The sequence below is a fragment of the Mugil cephalus genome, chromosome 12 (genome assembly GCF_022458985.1).
Source record: "Mugil cephalus isolate CIBA_MC_2020 chromosome 12, CIBA_Mcephalus_1.1, whole genome shotgun sequence".
NCBI classification, from domain to species: Eukaryota; Metazoa; Chordata; class Actinopteri; order Mugiliformes; family Mugilidae; genus Mugil; species Mugil cephalus.
In genome coordinates, this window is record NC_061781.1 from 11,087,310 (window position 1) to 11,110,771 (window position 23,462).

Here is a 23,462-nt window from a genome sequence, read left to right on the forward strand (position 1 = left end):
AATTAAAAGACCATCAGATGATGCTGTTTTATTAAAGCGTTAATGGCAAACAAATCACCAAATGCAAGCACAGAGCAATAAAGTAAAGATAACAGGCCTTCAAACATTCTTCAGCGGAGAACAGTGTGGACTTGGATCTGCTCTCTATATCTCAGGTCAGGATCCTCGGTATGACAACTGGAAACTTTTTCCTGTAGTTATCGTGGGGAAAGTGATAAATGCATCTTTTGTGCAATTACCGAGACAATAAAAGCCACTTTAACAGGACAAATAGAATCAATACTTGATGCACTGATTCCTGCATAAAAAACAGCATGTTTCATTTTTATATTCACACCATGTTCAGTTCCTTTTTCATTTTATGAAAAAAAATATATCAATGTAGGTTTCATTTGTAAAATGTTTCATATTGTTGCCATGTTTAATGGGTTTTCGCGCAAGCAAATCCGCTCGGAGTGTTTATTTTACTGAGTGGGTGCTGTATCAACTTGTGACATTTCTCCAGCGGCTGCGGTCGTGACTCCATTTTGCTCCTCCACCACGTTAATGACGGTTATTGTGTCCAAAATAACACAGTTTCTGCATTTCTTAAATGTCATGTCATTACAGCACACTGTAAGTGTCCTCTAATACATCTATTACCATGCACTGTAACTAGTTACTGATGCATGAGCATGGTGAACAGTCTTTCTCTATTCTTGTTTGATTTCAGCATTTTGATGTAACGTGGACATTTAATCTTTTCCTTGTTTAAATGTGCATCGATTTGGATTATTTGTGTTTAAAATGCACAAGATCTGATGTTAATATTTAAATAATAATCCCAGTAAGGATATATGGGATCTTGTGCACTGTTAATGCATGTAGAACTATTCTTGTTTTCACCACTCTCTTGTCACCGTGTTTTTGTTTTTTTTATTTTGTTGCCATGCTACACACCCACTGGGCCTCATCACTGTACCATCTCAGTGCCATACCCACTGTTTGCCACTTACAAAGATCCCCACCTCCATATCCAGAGTGACTGTCTCGTTAGATAGACCTCGTCCATCCTCAGCAGAGCCTCAGGTCTCACCTGAATTACAGAGACTAATAGCCCAGGTAAGGTGGATAACAGGGTGACAGTGTAGCTGCATGAACAAAACGAAACATTCAGTTCATAATGTTGTCTATGAGTTTGTTTTATGTTATAAAACAAAAATCCCAGGCTAACATCTGCCTCACGGGCCTATGGATTTTCTTCCTTCTTTGTATTTCGAACAGGACGGTGGGTCACGGAGCCCAGAAAAGAGGTCCTCTCTGCCGCGGCACGCCTCCATTCTGACTCGCCGTGCATACCATGACCAAGAGGAGAGTTCTACCTCTATCACGAGCTCCGGCTCCACTGCTCCCCGCAGACCCACATGTAGGCTACAGCTCTTCTAATCAACCCACTGCACAAAGTATCTATATTTAGGTAGTGTAGAACCATCCAAAGAAGGCAACACTGATTCAGCCAATATAAGAATATAAAAGTTTGCTCTTTTACATTGTTCGCATTGTCAGAACTACTATTTGCTATTTATTTGTGTAGTAATACACTGCCTGGCAAAAAAAAAAATTTGTCGCCACCTGGATTTAACTAAGCAAATAGGTACAAGCCTCCTGTTGGATAATTACTGCATGGTAACAAGCTGGTAACAAGTCATTTAACTCCAAATGATCCAGTGAGTAGCTTCTCATTATTTAAACAACCATGTTGAAAGACACATCGTGTAGTTGTGGAAAAGATTTTAGTGTGTGTGAGAAATCATTGGTCTGCATCAAGCAGAGAATACATCCAAGGAGGTTGAAGCAGAAACTACTAAAATTGGGTTAAGAACTGTCCAACACATTATTAAAAACTGGAATGATAGTGGGAAAACATCATCTTATAGGAAGTAATGTGGTCGAAAGACAATCATGATTAATCATGATTGGCAATCACTTACGTTTGGGGAAATCAAATGGAAGAAAGCAACAGTAAAACTCAGGGCTATGTTTAAAAGTGAAAGTAAGAACATTTCCACACGTACAGTGTGAAGGGAACTCAATGGAGTTAGACTGAACAACTGTGTAGTCTTTGGAAAAGCACCCATCAGTGAGGTTTACTCGGAGAAAAGGCTTCAATTTGCTAGGGAGCATAAAGATTGGACTCTGGAGCAATGGACGAAGGTCATGTGATGACATCTGATTAGTCCAGTTTAACCCTGCTCCAGTGATGGGGCATCAGGGTAAGAAGAGAGGCAGATGAAGTGATGCACCCATCATTCCTAGTGTCTACTGTACCAGTCTGTGGGGCAGTCCTACAATCTGGGGTTGCTGCAGGTGGTCAGGTCTAGGTTCAGCTACATTATGCCCAAAGAATGAGTCAGCTGACTACCTGAATATACTGAATGACCAGGTTATTCCATCAATGGATTCTTTCTTCTCTGATGGCACAGGCAAAGACTAAGATGACAATGCCAGGATTCATGGGGCTCAAATTGTGAAAGAGTGGTTCAGGGAGCATGAGACATCATCTTCACACATGGATTGGCCTCCACAGTGTCCAGACCTTAACACCATGGAGAAACTCCCATCATCAATAGAAGATCTTGTTAAAAAACAAATGGATGGAAATAAATCTTGTGACATTGCAGAAACTTATTGAAACAATGCCCCAGTGAATGCTGCTGTGATCAAAGCTAAAGACGGTCCAAAGTCTTGTTGGTGGCAACTTTTGTTTTGGCCAGGCAAAAATGCCAAACAGCTTTCCAGGATATAATAGAGCTTGTGCTTGCCCTTTCTGTATTAATCAGATGAGTTTATGTTTTTCTTCCTCATTTTCTATCTTTGTCCTGCTTCCTCCATAACAGTTTGTCTTGACATTTACATTGCTTTTAGTACAGACTGGACTATTGGCAGGCCTCCAAGCTCTCCCTTTTTTCTTTCCCCTTCCTTCTCACCTTTCTCATCTTTTCCTCCGTACCTGCAGCTTTTCGCACTGAGATGAGGGCAGAGCACAGGACAGGGCGAGCCCCTAGTATGACAGGTAGAAAGGACTTTGAAACCTTTGTTTTTAGTTTGCCTTCCCTCTGTCTGTTTGTCTTAACCCCTCCTTCCCCTATCCGTTCCCCACGCTTATGTAAAGCTCCTTGGGCACTTATTGTACAGTTATTGCACAGTAATGCAACGTTTGAAACTTTTACCTCTATGGATGTTGGTAAAATTAAATAGGACACTTGAAAGAGTCTGTACCAATCAGCCACAACATTAAAACCACCTTCCCAATATTGTGTAGGTCTCTCTTGTGCTTCCAAAACAGTTGTGACCCATCAGAGAATGGACATGGACCTTCCGATGGTGTCCTGTGGTGTCTCTGTGGTATCAGTTTGGATATGGGGCATCTGAGGCCAGGTCATCCTGCATCCTGCTGAGGATGGCTGCTGTCATCAAGGAGAGTCATTGCTATGGGGTTGGGGTGTCTGTTCTGGTCTAGGTGGGTGGTACATGTCTAAATAACATCCACACGAATACCAGGTCCAAGGGTTTCCCAGGAGAACATTACATAGTCAGAAGATGGTTATTCAATTCTCCTGTCAGTGGTTTTAATGTTGTGGCTGATTGGTGTACATCCTTGGAGTAGAGTCCTTGTTACTGACTGTTGAAGTATTTTTAATAAGAGGATTACAGTTTCACATCATAAGTGTCTCCAACTTTCACCCATACGTTCTCCCCTTCCCAACCAGTTACAGAATCGATGCGCTCCCGCTCGGCTCGCAGTGGCCACTCCACCCCCCGCACCCCCGGATCCACCGCCATCACCCCAGGAACCCCTCCCAGCTACTCGTCATCCTCGAGGACCCCCGGGACCCCGCGCTCCCTCAGTTTGATCTCCCAGGAGAGGAAGGTGGCCGTGGTGCGCACCCCACCCAAGTCGCCCGCGACCACGCCCAAGCAGCTCCGCATCATCAACCAACCACTGCCCGACTTCAAGAATGTCAGGTCCAAGATCGGCTCCACGGAGAATATTAAGTATCAGCCCAAAGGAGGACAGGTGCGCTTCTCTCATACTCCCCACCTCCGCCAAATCCTGAAGCCTTTGTCTGATTTCCTGCTTAGCTCTTTCTTTCATCTGTGCATTCCTGTTTCTACTGCTTTTCATATATTTCTGTTTTCCCCTGTTTCTGGAAATTAACTGTCATAGATTTATTTTTACAGGTAAGGCGTAGAAATAAAAACTCTACCAGCCCCTGAGGTGCATATTTCCAGTATGTAGTCCTTTTTACCATAAAGCAACAGCAAGATAAAGACATAGTGATGGACAGCAGCATTTCTGTGTCACAATATATAAATAAATATATAATATCAGTAAAAAATACATTATGCAACTTTGATACACAATGATGAGACGAGCTTTACCACAACAGCTGGAACCAACCTTTGACAAATCCCAACTTCCTATGTTACTGTTATTAGGCTTGACAAATGATGGAGTCCATTCCCATAGAAATATGTTAAAAACCTGTAATAATAACGTGTAGTCAAGACAGCTAACGATTGCAGCTGTCCTAATGTTGGCAGAGACTCTGAAGATTTTATATCTGGTTATTCCCTTCTCTGTTCCCACCCTTTTCAGCTATACGCTTCTGAAGACTACAATCGTGAGAATCAATGCCAACTAAGTCTACAGATTTCCAACACATCTCTGTAAGAATGGACCCTATTGCTATTATCTGTCATAGCAACGGTAGCATAGAGAGGTGGGACTTGACAAAGTGAGGAGCGCTCTGGATGTAAAGTACTTTCTTGATTAACTTCTTCTGTCTTTTTCTCCTCACCTGTGATGCCGGTTTTCCATAGTCACTCTCCTACCCTAAATGCTGCCCACTGAGTGTACGTTTTTAGTGTTTTAGCTACATCTGCCCATCATTAGCCCTTCGCTCACACCGCAGACCCACTAACAACAATGAGTTAAGAAACTTTGTGATGATTTGGGGAAGAAAGTTCACAAGTTGCATAAATTTAACAAGCAACAACATTTCAAGGAAAGGTTTAGGTTATTTATTTTTTTCTCCTTGTTTTGTCACGTGGTTAATGTATCAGTCTTCGCAGGCCCTGATTTCAGTAAATAGAAACGATACAAGCCTTTGAAATCTCAGTCAGCATTGAAACTGCGTGGAGGCTGTCCTTTAAGTTTTAATCCTGGCTCTGCGGAGTGAGTACAACGATCCAGCCGGCATAAATCTGCATTTCAAATCGTGTTTTCTGTTGCCGCACGGAATCTGCATTAGCGGGGTGTTGGGGGGAATTTATACCCTACAGTTTGACATATATCTTGTCTGAAACACAAAGGCAGCGCTGAAGCAGGAAGCGCGGTGATGAGAACAGCAGTGTGTCTGTAGCCATCAGCTCTTACAAGCCTCCACTGATGGCCTTATTAGGAATCTAAGCATTTGGCTGGCATCTTTATGACTTGCCAGGTCTCGGAGCTGCTCTGTGCAGTCAGCCGCAAAATAGGGATGGATCATGTTGGGAACGCCGCCCTGTCATGTGCAGGAGAAACAGTTTCTGAGTTTGCATGTGCGTTTGTGTGTGCAAGGAGTCATGCTGGGTCCTAACCAGCTCCGTGTTAGACAGTGCTGATCCTGACATAATATAGAATTTTTGTGGTGCAGGGATCTTATATGTTTTTACTGGGTTTTGTTGAAAGTTCATGCAGCTAAAATTCACCTAAGGCTGTGTGAGCATTTGTGAGAGGTTGGCTTCACAGCAAGTAATCCAAGGTTCAGTCAATTCATGCAGTGGGAGGGATTTTTACTGTTGTTGATGCACACTTCTGTGCCTGTGTAACACGGGAACCAGATACTGTTACACGGGTTATCTCCTCACTTAATACACACAGCAATATATGAAATATTCATCACGTTTCCTATCCTACAAGGAGGCGAAAGAGATTGATTCTTGGAGTCGTTGCGAAGTTTAAACCTCACTGAATAGCAACAGAAAGAGAACATAAGGACAGACACCAAGCAGAATGAACTATTTCACAAACTACCCTGAGACTGCGCCAGAGAGATGTTAAAACATTAGACTCTGTTTGGAATCAGCTCCATTAATACAGACTAATGCTGCGTAGGCGGACCACTTTCTGCTTTTGAGTTGAAATAATTAATCATTATCAGTCTTCGGAGGGGGCTGATAAGTTGTTGGCTGATAGAAAGAAAAGAACAAAACAGTAAAAACATAAAGAGGCGTAACAGTGCATACTAATAAATGCATTAGTTGTGCTTAATAATATGCCGTATGTGGGTTGTTGTTGTTGTTGGTTTTGCTCCACTGAGTGTGTTGCGTGTTCGGTACCCCTTGATGTCACTAGGCGCTGTCTGTCAGACACAAACTGGCGATGGCAGCTCTTGTCTAAACTCAGCCGGCACACTGGCTGACCTGATTCCCCGACTTCTGCCTGACAAAAAGTTCAAATGTAACCATCTTATGACAGAGTTGCTCAATGCTGTGAGGGTGGATGAGTGAAGGGGTTCAGAAGTTTATGTGTGTTTTAGCAGACGCAGTAAGAAGTCTTCAGCTTAATGTTCCTATTTCAGTCTCAAGAGTGGCCTCAGAAGTGGATTTAACAAAAGCACCTCAGAGAGGGATGAATTATTACTGAATGTAACATGTAAAAATAGACAAAAAATAGAAATATAACTATACAGTTTTGAGAATTTAATGCAATAGGCACACATTTTTTTGTTAAAGAGTCTGGACGCAGCAGACGTGCACACATCTTTTTAGCTCCGGAGCTAAAACGAAGCCAAGCATCATATTCTGCTCCCCTGACCTGTAGTAGTCCTTAGTAGCTCTACCTTCCACGTGCTGTAGATATCCTTCCTCAGCCCCCGGCCAGCATCTACCCAGCCACTGACCTGTCCATCGATTGTTCCCACTAGAAACACAAGGATCAAAATGTGCCGACAGAGGCCAAACGCAGGCCCTCTCTGATCTGGAAGTCAGTGCTGCGCTTCATCTCCGTTACTCTGTGTCTGTCGGCAGCACACAGTGTGACCTGGACACAAGACCTGCTGGTATACCACTTCACTGTGAACTGTGGTTGTTGTTGTTGTTGTTGTTGTTGTTATAATAGCTCAGAAAAGAACGTTCGCCTGGAATAATCACGAAAACCTTTACTCTTTCTAATGTTGCTCGTATCAATATGTCAATGCTCTCGGAAAACATCGTTGCTTAAATGTACATTTAAATGAGGCATTAATAAAGTAATAATATATGAAGCAATCATTTAAATTAAGCAACAGGTATTGTTTGGCCAGCTGTTAAAGGAAAATATCTTGTGCGGTGATGAGACCTCCATCTCCTCCTCTGTGTGTGTTTTATACACAGTCTAAATTTGCTTACACATCTTTAAATAAAGATGCAAAGTGAATCAAATGAAATATATGTGATTCTGAAGATAGTAATAGTCATTTTTGCAGATTTAATTAAAGACATTAATTTTAATAACTTTTTAATTAGATACATTGTAATATATTTTAAATGTCACACTTAAAGATCCCTTTCCAGCAAGTGTTTTGGCCTTGTTTATCAAATTAACCATGATGGGAATGTAGGAGAAATCAGTAGATGTTTTTTTTTCCCAGTGAGACTGAATTCTGAAATTTTGCAAACTTAGAACATGAGAAACAAAAGTAGAAGAAAACAGATTTCTTGTGCACACTAATCACCCTTCATACCCCTAACGTACACCATATAATAACCATATAGAGCAGACTCTGAAAGACACTTGTTGAGGTCCATGTAAGAGGTCCATACTGTCTCTGTATTTCTCCATAGATTCATATATTAAACAAGAAGCTGGACTTCAGTCACTTACTGTCAAAATGCAGCTTCAAGGCCTATCTGAAGCACTCAGCTCGTGGAGCCAACGTATGTACCTTTGCCTTTGCCCTCCTCCACTGTGGAGAGGGGTGAAGGCTGTGTTTTATGCTAGTTAGACTGTCTGTCTTAAGAATCCCCATTAAATATTTAGATATACACCCCATCATATACTGTATTTGTTACGAGCTGCTCCTTTGTGTCTCTGTATATATCTAGCTTTGACCTTGTAATGTAGTACTCTCACTTGTATTTTGACCCATTTTTTCGCTGCACTGTTATTCTCAACCTTCAGTTTTAGACTGAATTTAGTTGTTTCCATTTTCACCTTTATTGTGAGGACTCACGTTTAACCCTCCTATTATCTTTGGGGTCATTTTGTCCAAAATCAATGTTGACATAATGACATAATAGTTGTGATAACAGTAATGCATACCAAATGTTATAGATAACAAGAATATGTACTTAGAAATGACATGAAGCCACTTGAATATATTTCTTTCCAATTTAAGCTCATTCAGTAAGATTTTATTGTGAACTGCATATTTCTTGTCTTGGGCCGCCTAAACCTGAGATTTTTGAACCTATTATTTATTTATTTTTATATATTTGATCATTTTTTTGAGATTTAAATTGCTGGGGTCCAATTGGCACCAATAAAAAGTTAGAAAAAAATGATAAAAATTGAAGGTAGGGTAGGTAGGAAGTCTGAATGCTACACACTACTGGCATACCTGAACAGCCAGTAACAACATAGCAACTGGTCTGAGAGCGTCTGGTTTTACCCAACTTCCTGCTGTGAGAGCAGCACCATAAACCTTTAAATAACTCAGCTGTTGGGCAGAAATGTGGCCTGAGGGTTATAGAGACTGATTCAGACAGATGACCATGACCATATGCTGCTAAATGTCTCCCATGCTTAAAGGTCCTAACTGTATCTCACACCTGCGCCTGGACCTCTGCACCTGACTTTTTACGAAGAGTCATTATGTATTTTTGTCATGCATCGCTTCTATAGCGTAGCTCCGGACCTTACGCCTGATGTTCGCCTCCCCAGAAGTGTAGCTAAGCGTCTTGGTAGCGCACGCCATAACAGCCGAAATACATTTCCTTGTTCACGTGGCTCAGCAGCCAGACAAGCACAAGTCATTATTACACAGGATATGATGTTAGGATCCCTTGTGCCAAGATCTGAGGCAAAACACATACAGAAGCCCAGTTCAACTGAAAAAAAACAACCAGCCGGCTAGCAGTCAGCTACCAACTAGCAACAAACAAAAAGACACCAGCTAACTAGCCTAGCCAACAGCAGTAGGCAGTATGCGGCACATCATTGGGGTTTTCCAATGGGCACCTCCCTTCACCAATATTTCGACACCTCAACAAGGCTTAACAGTGAGATCCAACGTCCTGGAGTCACCCCCCTCCATGCTGCTACCACACAAGCTTAGATTAGGAGTGTAAGTCGAGCTTGACCCGAACTTTTACAGCTGACGGACTAATAGTCGGTCGACCGTTGAGTTTAAAGAGTTATTTCTTCCCCTGGAGATTCCCTTGGTTTTCATTTTCACTGGTGGTTTGTGGTTTCCCAGAAGAAAGCCTGTGCAGGCGACAAGCAGCCTGGGTGACGGTATAAAATGCTTGTTTCTGTTACGAAGTCTATCCAGAGTACAAGGTGAAATAGCATTAACATGGTGGGCGTCACATCAAGAAAGAAAGAAAGAAAAAAGAAAAGTCCTCTTCTCTCCTCTCCTCGTGGACAAACTGTGTGGGATCTGTATCTCTGTCCTTTTTTTCTCTCTGGTGTACTTCCCATCGCTTTCTCTGTGCTGCTAGCTAAAGCCTATTTATTTTTGTTGCTTATGTACTTTACCAACTCTGCTGTGTCTGCGTCTCCCTCCTGCTCTCTCTCTCCTTGCAGCTATTCACCATCAGAGCGCACTCACACAATTTATCATCCACACACCCCGAACTAATGGTCTGAACTGCTCCAAACTTGCATTTACAGGCATTTCGAGGCTTAACTGTGGAAACGTAATGCCACGGAGGGGAAGGGAATTCTGACGCCTTATTCAAATGTTCAGAATGTTCTGGAGGATTTGCCGCTTTTCTTGTTGCAGTGAAGATTTCCTCGAAAGTTTCATATTTGTTTAATGGGCTCAAAACTCCACGTGGCACAAAATAAGTGCAGCTCAGTCTTGAAACGCGATAATTCCCTGGCTACAGATTTCTATTGGGATGTGCTTCAACCGTCTTCGGCTGATTATTGAGTTAAACTACACTGGAGTCATGTTTCTAGAAATGGGACAGTAGTCGGATGTCGTGCATTGTGGTACAAGAGTCAAGCCAGTAGTAAAATTTGCCAGAGGAGCCGCAATTAGTGTCCATGCGTCAGCCAAAACAAACTCCAGGACACTAAAAGTTCAAGAGACTCACTCCTCACCTCCGCCCCTGCAGGTTCTCATCCCCACTGTTAAGCTGGACTATAGCCATGTTCAGTCTAGGTGTGGGTCCTTGGACAGGCGGGGCTACTCAGCACGAGGTGGAAACGTGAGTCCTGTCCCGCAAGCCCATTCATTGTCGCTTATGTGTTGTGTTGTTGTTGTTGTTGTTGTTTTTTTATGTTTTCCCTTTGCTGTTTCTTCCCTTTCCCTTTTGTTTAATCTTTCAGTTTATTGTGGAATCACACACGTTATTCTGTTTTAGTGGTTTGTGTCCTGCGAGGCCTTTTCATACTAAAGGCTGAATGTGTCTTCCCCCTCCTCCTCCTCCAGGCCTTGTTCAGGACTATAGCACCATTAAAAGGTTGAACATCTGTATTTCCATTTTGCCCGAAAAGTTTCTTTGCTTTTGATTAATTTGGTGAGTCACCATACCCCGCAATGTGACGAGAGGGGAAGTGTCACTGGCCAGCCGGCGGCGGCACACTGTAATTTAGGTATCAAGATTCCCCACATCCCTCAGATTAAGTACAGTTTAAATCATGAACTGCCGGGTCAACTACATATTATAGCCAACAGACCTACACTACGTTCTGTAATAATTGCTTCCTGGTGGAGGCTGGGTCTCAAAGGCTTGAAGAAATTACTCCAACATCAAAGTTACAGCGCTTTAGTCAGGAAGTAGACAAACTTGGCACATAGGGAATAAATAATCTTGTTATTGCCAGCACGCTCATGCACATCAGGTAGCACGCAGCATGGAGGGCTTGATTTAGTCTGATTGCACACATGTTCAGGCGGCAGGTACACCATGTGCTCCTTAGCTTCAGTTTCTGATTTCTTATAAGCACAGTATCTATTGCACAAGCACAAGAGAATTGTAACTTCCGTAACCTCCCTCAGGTTACTGCAGTGTCTCATCATGACACCTCTTTTTATATTCACCTGACAGCACCAAATTACCTCGGCAGCAGCTACTCGCCTCGTCTCCTTTGAGGCAACTTAAAAATAAATAAATAAATAAATTAAGCCGCTTTTCTAAATGCTTCTGGCTTGCCATACGACTGTGTTTGGCTGCTGTTAACAAAAGCAAACACATTGATTTCATAAATCTTTAGCAATTTAACTTTCGCACCAGAATGGAAATGCAACAAAAAAGGAGGTAACCATTCATTTCTCTATTAACCCTCATACCCTGCTTTAAAATAGTCATTCTGTTACTAATAAGGGACAAAAGTGTTCTCTTCAAAAACACTATATAAATAGTAGATATTAATAGTTTTTCTACTTTTATTTATTTAAATATTTTAATCAGCTTCAGTCCTAATCATATATACCAGAATTGAAACTCTGAAAAACGAAATATTTTCAATAATGTGAATACAAAGTGGATGTGTCTCAAGGGAATTATTAATACTATTATTATTTCTTCATTTATTAATTTATGTTGCATCGTATTTAAGAAAACTACTTCCATTAAAACCCCTCAATTAAACCCCTTAGCCAAACATCACAGTGAAAGTTATCAAAAAAAATGAAACTCGCAAAGAACACTTTTGTCCCTAACAGGGCGTGAGGAATAAATTAGGATGACATCCATTTTCCGATTATCATAGAAGCTAGAAATTGCATTGCACCCCAGACTGTAAACTTCCAAGCATCAAGATAAATATCTATGACAGTGTCAAATGTCACATAGACATAACCGGTCGCTTTAAATTATTGCTGCACGACTGACGGCTTATTATAGCAAGAACTTGACAACGCTGGCGACATAGCGAATAATAAGGGGAGAGGAGCCTCGAGGCCACAGAGTGGGTGGCTGAGTTTTTGAGCATACCAGACTCTCGAGTGGGTCCCCACGGCTACAGTGGACGAGCAGAAACCTAATTCACCAGCATGCTTTCTCAATAACATGTTCTAACCTACAAAATTGCTGTTGGTGAGAATTACATAGAAAATCAGGTTTGTTGTAGAATTAATATTCCCAAAAACATCTTTTAAATCACTCAAACTGCCTTTGGTTGATTATACATTTTTTATACATTTTTTTTTTCAATTTCCCCCCTCAAATTTAAATTTCTTTAAATACACATTAACATGAAACCAACAAAGTGTAGTAAAGGGATAAGAGAAGCTTAGTATTGAATGCAAAATGGTGCTAATAATAATGTATATGTAAAAATAGTACTAGGCCGAGTTTAATATAGAACACATATAGTAGGTAGGGTGTCCCTACTTAATCTCTCCATCAGTTTGGTGGTCCTTGGCCTGAAAAACATTAAAGACTCCTATCTTAGATTTTATAAGGTGTATATGTGGTTGGACCTTTACCAACACCAAACTAACAGTAGGTTTAACCTTAAAATGCTGGAAATATGTCCCAGTCTGCAGCCTGATGTCCACCCACGCCGACACAAAGCACATCTTGTCTTTGTATATCTTCGTAGCTCATCGTGTAGTAGTAGATGCACACGCTTGGTGTTGTGTGTGTGTGTGTGTGTGTGTTTTTTTTTTCAGAACTCACGATTCATCAGCGTCTCACTTTTTCTGCCGAGTCAGTCTCTCAGGGCGCTGCAAGAGAGGAGAGAATAAAGAGCACCAAATCACTGCACACATACAAAATACATATCGGCTAAATCACTGACTTGGCAAAGTGATTGCTGACCACAGACGCGATTCATCCCAGGGTGTGATTTATCTCTTCTTGCTCATCGTGCTGTGTCTAAAGCTCCGTATCTCCGCTCTGTTTGCTGTCTCATCGGTTCTCTCCTTACATATCTCTCCCTGTGGATTTCTCCTCAGACCTCCTTGGTGTGTCACATAACTGCACATCCCTGTCTCCTCTCTGCCTGTGGCCACTTTCAACTCTGCATTCCTGTTTTTTTTCTCTCTGTCGTGCATTTCTCAGTGTTATGATGTGTCTCTGACGAAGTTCTATGACTAGTTTTACTGCCAGGGACTGTTACTAACTCGTCTAAGCTATTCTTACGTGCAAATAGGTATCAGTGTGTTGGAGTGTAGAAACAGCCTTCAGCACATACTCAATAACTTTAGGCCAACAGCAGCTAAAGGGACAGTTCAGAGCAGATGCTGCATATTTTATTTTTCTACGTAATTCAGCATGATTTGCTTCACGTGAAGTCAGCTGGAGAACGACTGTGAGAGCTGCGAGATCTGACCTGGTCTCTTTGTTGACTTTGCTTCTTCCAGGTCCAAATACAGAACAAGAAGATCGACCTGAGCCATGTGACCTCCAAGTGCGGTTCTCTAGACAACATTCATCATCGGCCAGGTACACAGTGCCCCACCGAGAGGGTAGAGGCAGAGGGTTGAGCATGCTGTGGCTTTCCAGTATGAATTTTGTACAAGTTGTCCAAGGCTTCTTTGCACTGCTCACACGCACCTGAGCCAGGCATCTATATTACATTACAATGCACATTCTTAAGCTTTTGATGCGTGTAAGGATAGAAAAATCAGGAGAGCACAGTAAGTACGGAGGGTCACGTGTGATCTGTGTCTTTAAATATATGTGAATGCAAGGTAAGGATATGCAGAATAATTTGTGGTTAGAACTCAGCCTCTTCCTACAAGCTTAAGATGCCATTCAAATTACAAGTACGATCACGTAATCCTTTCTTCATGAAAAGCAAATTCAAAAACAGTTAAAATGGTAATTCCCTGCGGTTCAAATGGCATTATTCACATAATATATATCTGACTGCACTGCACATGAATCCCACCAGGTCTAACTGGGACCAAGAACTTCTAGCTGGTTAGCTGTTCAGAGACTGCTGTTTATTTGCATATGTCAAACCCTACGGGTGCAGTCTCATTCTGCGGTGTTTGTAACACCAGTGACCCGCGGTGTCCTGAAATAACACGTCAATCAGATAGAGTTCCTGCGTAGATCCGTATCGCGGAGAGTTGAAGAAGTGATTACACTGGAAGCGAGCCGTAAACTGCATTTGGACTGACAGCTCGATAGATCTGCCCGCAGGCAGCCGAGTGTAGGAGGTGTTTTCGGTTCCTGGCAGCGTCGCTGCATTTTGAGGCCCTTCTACCTTGAGCGTGTGAGTGAGCGTGGAACAGGATGTTGTTGACTCGGGCTGGATTGAACCTGGAGAGGGTTATACATTCAGCGATGTTTTCATTATAATCGCAGTATTATATATGTGTTAGATCACTCTCACAGCTTTGACTGAGAGAACAGTTAAAACTCTTAAAAACGTCTCATTTATACTGAACAACAGGTAAAATATTTGATAGTGTCGTTGAGTTTTGCAAAGCCTCTGCAATTAACACATAAAGCGTAATGATTAGACAGTGGGAATAATTGGTCATTTTATCTATTTCTTTATTTTTGTATTGGCTGATAATTTGTCATATAGCGTCAAAGAGACTTAGGAACACAGGAGCAGGCTTGTGCAGTTTTCTACACTGCTTGTTATGTCTCTTTTTATCCTCCTATTCTATATGTGTGTTCCGTCCTGCAACGCCACCTACTGGTGTCATCCTGTCACTCTACCACCTTTATTCATTGAGCCCTTTCAGGGTAAAGAATATTCACTTTGACAGGAACCATACCGATTTCAGCTGTTGCTTTGAACTCCAGCCTCAAAGGCTTCTTTAATCTTCCGTTGATCAGCGAAATGAGGCTGAATATTTCCGTCGCGCACGCCTCACTTCGGGTTTTACAATTTCTCTGCTTCTTCTCAGGGGGCGGCAACGTGCGCATAGAGAGCGTGAAGTTGGACTTTAAAGACAAAGCCCAAGCCAAGGTGGGTTCCCTGGATAATGCTCACCACATTCCTGGTGGAGGCCGCGTCACGGTGAGTGTCAGCTCCGTGCACCCAAATCCATGATTTAAAGGAAAACATCAAGTTTTTGAGAGACTGTCCTACTAGTCACGCAGGTCATGGTGTCTTTAGATGATTAGCCTTCATTAGTTTACCTGTAATATTGATAGTAATACTAATAAATACTGCACACATATGTTGTTGTATTGTTAAAAGATAGCGTAATACACTTTAGTACATATATGTTAAAATGATGTCTCCACTGCGCCAGTCTTCCAAAAACTTGTTGCATTCCTTTATCTTCTCATGTGGGTAGCAGTAAAGGTATGGAAAACGCCACTGCCAATTCGTAAAGGTGACACAAAGGGTTCAGTCGACCTCCGGAGGCCTCAGAGTGTAGTAAACCCAGGACGGCACATTATATAATTGCTTGTTTCCCTGTTTGCTGATTCAAATACATAAAATAAATACTACCCTGTGGCCTGATGTCAGATGTTTCCTCACATCGCACCTTCACGCCTGCCTTCAACAGATCGAGAGCCACAGGCTGACGTTCCGTGACCAGGCCAAGGCCCGAGTGGACCACGGCGCAGACATCGTCGTCCAGTCGCCCGGCCTCTCCGGCTCGGTGTCCCCCCAACGCCACCGCGACAGCCAGCTATCGTCCTCCGGCAGCCTCAACATGACCGAGTCCCCGCAGCTGGCGACCCTGGCCGAGGACGTCACCGCGGCTCTGGCCAAGCAGGGTTTGTGAACACTTGGATCTGTGGCCTGCTGCTCTGCGGCGCCCCCGTCCCAAACATCCTCACCCTGATCCCCGTAAACTTTTCTGCCCTCTCCTGCCACCCTGAGGCCGACCGGTTAACACCACTACTCAGCTAAACCACAGCCTCTAAACACCTTTACTTCAAGATCCATCACTCAACACTTAAGTAGAGACTCAAATTAGGAGCTACTGTACTTTGGTCCTCTTGAAACCGTTTCCTATTTTAAACATAAACATGTGCTATTTCTGACTCATTTTATCGATCTCCCTTTTTTTTTTTTGAATGATGTTGCTTAGAATAGTTCGGTCCGAGCACCGGCCCTAGATTAAGTGGTATATCTGCTTCATAGTGGGGACCCAGTATTGGCTTGACTGGTTTTGGATCCGTGTTTTGAAGAAGCTGCAGCTTTTTTTTCTTTTTCTTTTTCTACTTTAAATCAGACGTAATGTGACCACCTCACCATGCCGCACGTATTGTTCTTGCTCAGTAAACGTGCATGGACGCCAGACACCCCACCGCCCACCCACCCCGCCAAAAAAAAAACAAAACAAAAACAAAACGACCTTACTGCAAGTCATTCTTCTCATCCAGTATATGATATATTTAACAAATATATATAGAAACGTGTATAAAATACAAGTTCTTTGCCATCCTCGTGTCCTCGAAACATTTTAAAAGGAAGTGACAACATGGCTATAAAATATAACTGTAAAATTGCATTTATGCAAGAACTAGGTCGCGTTAAGACAAGCATGTATGGATTCAAATATTAAAAGAGGCTATTTTGTAATTACAAAAAAAAAAGGATTTTAGTAAGTTATTTCCTCATCTATTGGATAAAAATGAAACAAATTCATGTTTTGTAGTTAATAGTTGTTTACAGTGTAATGCTTGGTGACAGTGTCAGACAGCTGATTTGGTGTTGCTAAGGAATGCATCTCGGCCCTGTCGGAGAGCCACACACACACACGCACACACACACACGCACACACGCTCGCTCGCGTCAGTTCAACACAGCAGCTCGTATGCGCGTCAGAACAACGTCTAACGCCGGGGCTCGTCCTCCAAAAGTCAGCGGCCGAGACGTGGTGACGGCTCGCTTCACCGCGAGGACGGCGCTCGAGTTTGAGACCTCGATATCTGGCGGGAGATGCAGCTATCCTGAAACCTGTCTGTGTGTGCATTTGGTGCAGATCCCTTTCCGTTTTCGCGGCGGACGCTTCCGTGCCTGGATGTTTATGTTGCAATATGTTGGAGATGAAGTTGGGGGGGGGGGGGGGAAGGGGAAATAAGTGATGTTTTGAAAAATCCTGAAAAAGACACTCCTGTTTTATCTGTTAGGGAAAAAAAAAAGTGTTCAGGTGATCTAGTTTTTCTTTCTCGGACGCCACATGTAGTACGCCCCCCCGCCTATTTACTGCCCTCACTTGCGACTGTTTGTTTGCTTCTGTGTTTTTTCTGCATTGCCCATCTCTGTGTGCCCTCTCCCCCTCCCACACCCCCTCTCCCCCTCCCTGCTCCACCCCAAGGCAACTGTAAATGTATTTAAAAGGTAGATGTGCGCAGTTTTTCTCTTGTTGATATGACACCAGTTACAATAATTAATGACAATAAAAAGGAGAAAAGGTGATGCTGGAGTGCTGTTTTCTTTTCTGACGGCCGTGACAGAGGAGCGGAGTGGCAGATCGGTGCAGCTGCTGACCAAATTAGATAAATCAAAAGTCACAAGTTGTGTCCTTAATAAAGCTAATCCACCGCTAGCTGAAGCTTCATAATTGAGAGTAGTACAGATGTTTCATCTGGCATTCATCTGTGTATGTAGCATATGTTGCAAAATGTACTGTACGCATCTGACTGAAGTGACTACCCCGTATAGCAGTGAGAAAAATAAATAGAGAGTCAAAAATTGGGAAATAAAATGGGAGTTTGACAATTTATTGTGAAATGGCAGAGGATACAATAAATTAAGACTCAGGGATGGGATGGGTGAGGAGTGGATTCATTTTGATGGCCAGTCCTGGGCCAAACCAGTCACTTTATTGACAGATTGAGAGCCAGACAGCAAGAGGGAGGGGGGGCGGTCATTTTCATCCCACCTTTCACCCTCCATCACTGTTCCTCTGTGACAACAAAAAACCCCAATCAGACCAGAGAGGATGAGGAAGGGAGGGCTCGGGGGAACACGAGGGAAAGGAACTCCTTGTGACGAGTCGGGAGGGCAGCAACCCGAGAGCGGGAGGAGAACGATAGAAGAAAAGAAAAAGCACCAGTTTGGACAAAAAGAGGAAGGAAAAAAAGTGTAGAACAAAAACAAAAGAAAAAGAGAAAAAGAAGGAAGGGTTCAGGAAATGACATCTCATAGTCCTTTGTTCCCCCTGCGTCCACAGATGGTACAGGAAAACAGCGAGAGGATGTCGCGACACCATGGGGTCTGCACTTATACGATGCTCACCACCGCAGTGGCAGGGTCCTTACACAGACATGATGTGCTTCACAAAGGCTGCAGATGAAGACCGAGGCAACAGAAACAAAAGAACAAAAGAGAGGAGCGAGTGAGTGAGGAGAGTGAATAAATGGTCCAAATGACATCAGATAAAAACAGCTAAAAACCCACTGGAACATAAACATTACTGTAGAAATACATAAAGTGGACATTGGTGCAGACATGCTGATTCTAAGTGTGTGTACCTATTGAGAACAGGAAAGAAAAAAAGCAAATGACAGTATGAGCACTCCTATTACAGTGGAAATACTGCTGCTGATGTTGTTGCTATGGTAATGGGTTCTTAACCATTTAAATCATGAGGCTTTGTGCTTTTAAATAAGCAGCTGCAGATGTTTCACTGCTCGGCTTGGTCTGTCCTCAGGGGTTAAGTGTGCATTGGAGGGATCACAGTGATTCAGTAAACACTCCTCTATAAGGATGACGAACTCACAAAGGAGCTAAATTAAAACTAGCTGGTCGAAAACAGCGCAGCAGAGGTCAAGACCAGAGGGGAAGGACTCAAAACATGACGCAGTGGTCAATTTGGAGATACTGAGCCACCTCGCTTCTTTAACATATTTTCTTAGAGATTGGTGTAAAAATACAAATCTGAACCTACAAGTTATTTTTTGCTGAAATCTGTCCATTAAAATGTGTTCAGGTGTTTATTTTATTAGCTCAAACTATAGTGTAAACACTGATTTCCATTAGAAATCGCTTTTATTTAAACTCTCAAACTCAACACGTGTATATTTATATATTTCTCTTATATGATTAATAGCTATGTATTAACTATACAACATTTCATTAAAAAAAAAAAACAGTTCTGACTGTTGTAGTATTTTATGAATTAATAGTCATAAAACAACATATATCCAAAAATCCTTTCGTAAAGCAGAATGAAACAGTAAGTTTGAACCTGGCTTTATCCACTGCTCAGATTTCTGTTCTGGAAATATATACAACTGAACAGGTGCCATGTTTAAATATGAAATTTAGGAGGACTTGTAATACTATATTAACAAGAAATACTGTGATGATGCGTTTCATCAGCCTCTGACTTTACTAGACATCCTCACAGATATTCTTAATTGTCTTGCAGGCTGAAAACCTAAATGATTATATCCCACTTGTCCGTTAAATTATCGCAGCAGTAATATAGTTCCTGTTACGGGGTAAATTTGCGGCTCACCCTCGTAGTTGACACAGCCGTTCTCGTCCTCCTGTCCAGCCATGAGGGCATCGATCTCAGCCTCAGTCATCTTCTCGCCTGTAGGGGGAACCAGAGAACATCTGATGTGAGCGACACACACAGCGGTGCAGGCGCGTGCTTCTCCGACAGGTACGGCAATGCAGCAGCCGACTCACCCAGTGTTGACAGGACGATACGCAGCTCAGCGCCCATCACTGTGCCGTTGCCCTCCTTGTCAAAGACGCGCAGACCCTCAACGTAGTCCTCGAATCCTGCCTTGTTTGGGCTGTTGATGATGGTCTGCAGCATGGGCAGGAAGGCCTCGAACTCTACTCTCTTGTTGGTCATGTCTGTATTAAAGGAGACGGGTGTATCCTCAGGCGATATTTTCTGCATCAATAATGTATTTCCACCTCTCTACTGCAGGTTATGTTTATACTAAGGAGTTCAGTAGGTTCACTGTGAAGGTCCTGTGACAAGATTTATTTTTTTAAATTTTTTTTGTTTGTTTGTTTTACTTGTTTAACTTAGAATAACTTTTTTTGTTTTTGGTTTCCAGAGATGTACACATTGCATTGGTTAATTAAACATCAGAGGCACACACTGATCAGTAATTGCGATCGAATTTTGTATGGTGTGCCTCTTTTAAATATTGTGCCACAAACGCCGTGATAACATCATGAAAACTGGAGATGACTGAAACCAGAGCCATTCTCCTTAAAACATTTAGCTTATTTGCTTTAGAAGTGGATTGTAAATTAATCTCATTTATCATTCTCTTTTTTTAAGACCTTTTGCATGAAATGACCAAATTCAAACATAACAAATAGACACATGAATAACTGTAAACACACATATAACCGTGACTGAATGCATCACTCACCGTCAGCGGAGGGGTTTCCCAGCAGCTTGCTGACCTCCTTGTTGGTGGGGTTCTGTCCCAGAGCGCGCATGATGTCGGCGATCTGGTTGTAAGCCACCTTGTTGTCACCCACTCTGTCGAACAGACCGAAGGCCTCCCTGTAGTCTGTTGGATAGAGGGAGAAGGGGAGATCCTCACTTCACTGATCCAGCATTTCCAGCATCATGAAGAGGCTAGTGGTTGTGCGTTGGAGCTTTTCAAATGTTCGATTATATTCCTTTGATAGACCTCAAACTATTCGACTCTGACAGTGTGTTACAGGGCAGTAATTTTTGTATAAGAAAATATGTTTCATAGGTTTTTTTCTGAATATATGCATTGTATGCATTTTTCTCATTATTGGAATCAGTGGTTTGCAATTCGCCAGGTGACAGCTGAGGCCATTGCACGCCTGCCTGCAGGTGGAGGCCACTACTCCACAAGCTAAGAAGGGAAACATAAAACAAGTGCAAGACATCTCAAAAGGTTGCGGTATTATTGGCTCAATAGACGAACTCCTGCCGACTTCAGTCACCCCTTGTTCTATTTCTATCTCAGCTGTCTCCTTCTCTCTCTCTCTCTCTCTCTCTCTCTCTCTCTCTCTCTTAGCAGGGCTATGGGCTCTTTTAAAAGACCACCTTGGAATTGATAAACATAGCTGAGAATATGAGCCCCCTCCTTTTAAAGGCAAGGCCCTCCGCTGCGGGTGAGCTGAGTAAAAGTAGGGAATGCTGACTTCAGCGTAACGAGGAGCAGGTCAGACCTCAGGTCTGTTCCTGCAGAGTGAAATCAGCCAACAGCACGCAGGTGTTTCTTTCTGTCACACTGTCATTTCACTATTTCTCTTTGTCTGATCTCTGAACTTAGCTTATTTTTTAAATTGTTCTTGGCTGTCGTTTCCTGGCCGTTATTTTGATACCACGGATCTAGTGACATAGAGGTGTAGCATAACTGCAAGCAGCTACTTAAGTTGAAGTTAGTAACTAAGGGACTCAGAGGTGGATAGAATTGCTCTTCATCTACGGCCGTCATTAATGTGCAATACGATCTTTATGGTCTTAATCTGAGGCCACCTCATTTCAGGTCAAGTAGCTCATGTTTGCTCAGAATGAAAGTGTGCACGTGTTTACCACTGGAAAATGTTGCACTGACAACAGCTGCAGTTACAAGCACTGCATTTAGCCAAGAAACTATGACCACCTTTCTGAAGGTACGTTCTCTCTACTGTGGCTACTACTGTGGTCTACTGTTTTTAAGTTTAATTACAATGAGCTGCACACATGAATAGGTTCTTCGCTTCATTTGGACACTAAGAGATTTGACAAGGCCTCTGATATTCTTACGGAATGTCAAAACTCAAAAATGACTGAGGTGACCATCTGTCGTGAGCACCTAATAAACCTGATGCTGCTGAGCCCTGGCGTTAAGTTAATTTTACTATCAAAGTCTTCCCATTGGTGGACTCTCAAAGGGTTTTGCTTTGTTTGTTCAGTATTTTTGATACTGATGGCCTGAGTTTTACGGGCTGTATTTGATGCCATGTGGTTGCAAAAGGTAGGACGAGGCTTACATACCTTCAATCTGGTCTGCGCTGAATTCCACCTACAAGCCAATACAAAGCAGTCTTGTAAGTACACAAGTTTGGAGGTGCCATGCAATCAGCATCACATCAGATTTTTATTCACTGGTCCGACTTAGCCTCATATTCTTCTTTCAATCTGGTTCAAACAAATCTGCCTAAAACGACATTAATCTTGCCAGAATAGGCACCACATGGTGGCACCTGATCTGTGCGGGGTCCATCTTTAGCTACATTAACATGTCCACATTTGGTGTCGCGCTGCATTGCCATCACACATTAGTCACCGCTCTGATAGTCCAATCCAGAGAGCGCTGGGTGTGGTCTAAGCTTTGGTGAGCTCTCCATGGTTCTAGTCCTTCTCCCCAGTCCTCTGCACAACCTGATCCTCTAAATCTGCAGCCAACTCACTGTGACATCTGTACATCTGTTCCCAGGTGTTCATATAAACACATCTGTGTTTGATTCATATTATCAATGTGGTCACAGCAGTCCTTTGATGTCCTCATATTGTCATCCATTTAAAAGTATGGCATATGCATCAGAAAACATTACTAATTTGGTCTCCCAAAAGTCTCCATTAAGTGAACTAACACAGTTCTGTCATGCAACTGTGACTGGAAAACTCAAATCCCGGGTCTTCCTGAGCAGCCAGCACACTATCTCCATCCCTCCCCAAAGCACATCAGATCATGCTTTCAGGCTCATTGTACCTTGACGGCGGACAGGTCGACAGCGGGAGCTGCAGGAGCAGGAGCAGGCTCGGGTGCCGGTGCGGGTGCCGGTGCAGGTTCGGCCTTCTTGGCGGGAGCCTTAGGGTCCTTCTTGGGTGCCATTTCAAATGTTAGTAGAAGTACTTAGGCCCTGAAGCACGGACAATTCCCGGTTTGGGTGACACACAAAGAGTGCAACACAGACTGGAGGGGACTCGGAGCAAGAAATCACAGCTTGGGCGTATATATATGAGGCTATTTTTCCTCTTGACCCCCGCCGACGCCGTAACCGTGTAGGGATTGGATGACGGATGGGAGGGGTGTGTGTGTGTGGAGGTGTTCTCTCTAAACATGGAATGCAGGGCTGCGGGCCAGAACGTGTTTATTTATGCCATATAGCTTTAATCAAGAACGAAAACATTGGAATCGGCGTGAAGGGTTACCCGGGGCCATAGGGTTTCCTCTGGGCAAATCGGAAAAGTTTCACTTTTACGCACGGCGATGCGCTCTATTACGCATCCAGATTCGCAGCGGTAACATGACCTGCTGTTTAAAAAACGTCGAATCTTTTTGACAATAAACAGCGACTAATGCTGGTCACATTTTAGTCGGCCGGCAGCTATAGTTTTAATAAGATAAAATAAAATTAAAAAATACAACAATCCAATTACCCCTGAATCGTTTATAAAGTGAAG

General features: G+C 42.8%; 2 protein-coding genes across 2 annotated transcripts in view; one reads left to right on the top strand and one right to left on the bottom strand.

Annotated features, from left to right (window-relative positions):
* map2 (microtubule-associated protein 2) overlaps positions 1 to 18,219 on the top strand; it is a 95,880-nt gene extending 77,661 nt beyond the window's left edge. Inside the window, exons 14-21 of the mRNA XM_047602061.1 lie at positions 1,264 to 1,405; positions 2,996 to 3,052; positions 3,750 to 4,057; positions 7,849 to 7,941; positions 10,348 to 10,440; positions 13,545 to 13,626; positions 15,051 to 15,163; positions 15,663 to 18,219. Coding sequence (XP_047458017.1) covers positions 1,264 to 1,405; positions 2,996 to 3,052; positions 3,750 to 4,057; positions 7,849 to 7,941; positions 10,348 to 10,440; positions 13,545 to 13,626; positions 15,051 to 15,163; positions 15,663 to 15,884 — 1,110 coding nt within the window. The 3' untranslated portion in view covers positions 15,885 to 18,219. The remainder of the gene's footprint in view (positions 1 to 1,263; positions 1,406 to 2,995; positions 3,053 to 3,749; positions 4,058 to 7,848; positions 7,942 to 10,347; positions 10,441 to 13,544; positions 13,627 to 15,050; positions 15,164 to 15,662) is intronic.
* Positions 17,804 to 22,996, bottom strand: myl1 (myosin, light chain 1, alkali; skeletal, fast). Its single transcript, XM_047601373.1, has 6 exons — positions 22,768 to 22,996; positions 22,050 to 22,077; positions 20,458 to 20,601; positions 19,751 to 19,924; positions 19,575 to 19,652; positions 17,804 to 18,397 (listed from the first exon to the last, which is right to left on the bottom strand). Exons 1-6 carry the CDS (start codon positions 22,888 to 22,890, stop codon positions 18,369 to 18,371), a joined length of 576 nt encoding a protein of 191 aa, XP_047457329.1. The 5' UTR covers positions 22,891 to 22,996; the 3' UTR covers positions 17,804 to 18,368.
* Positions 22,997 to 23,462: the final 466 nt, after the last annotated feature.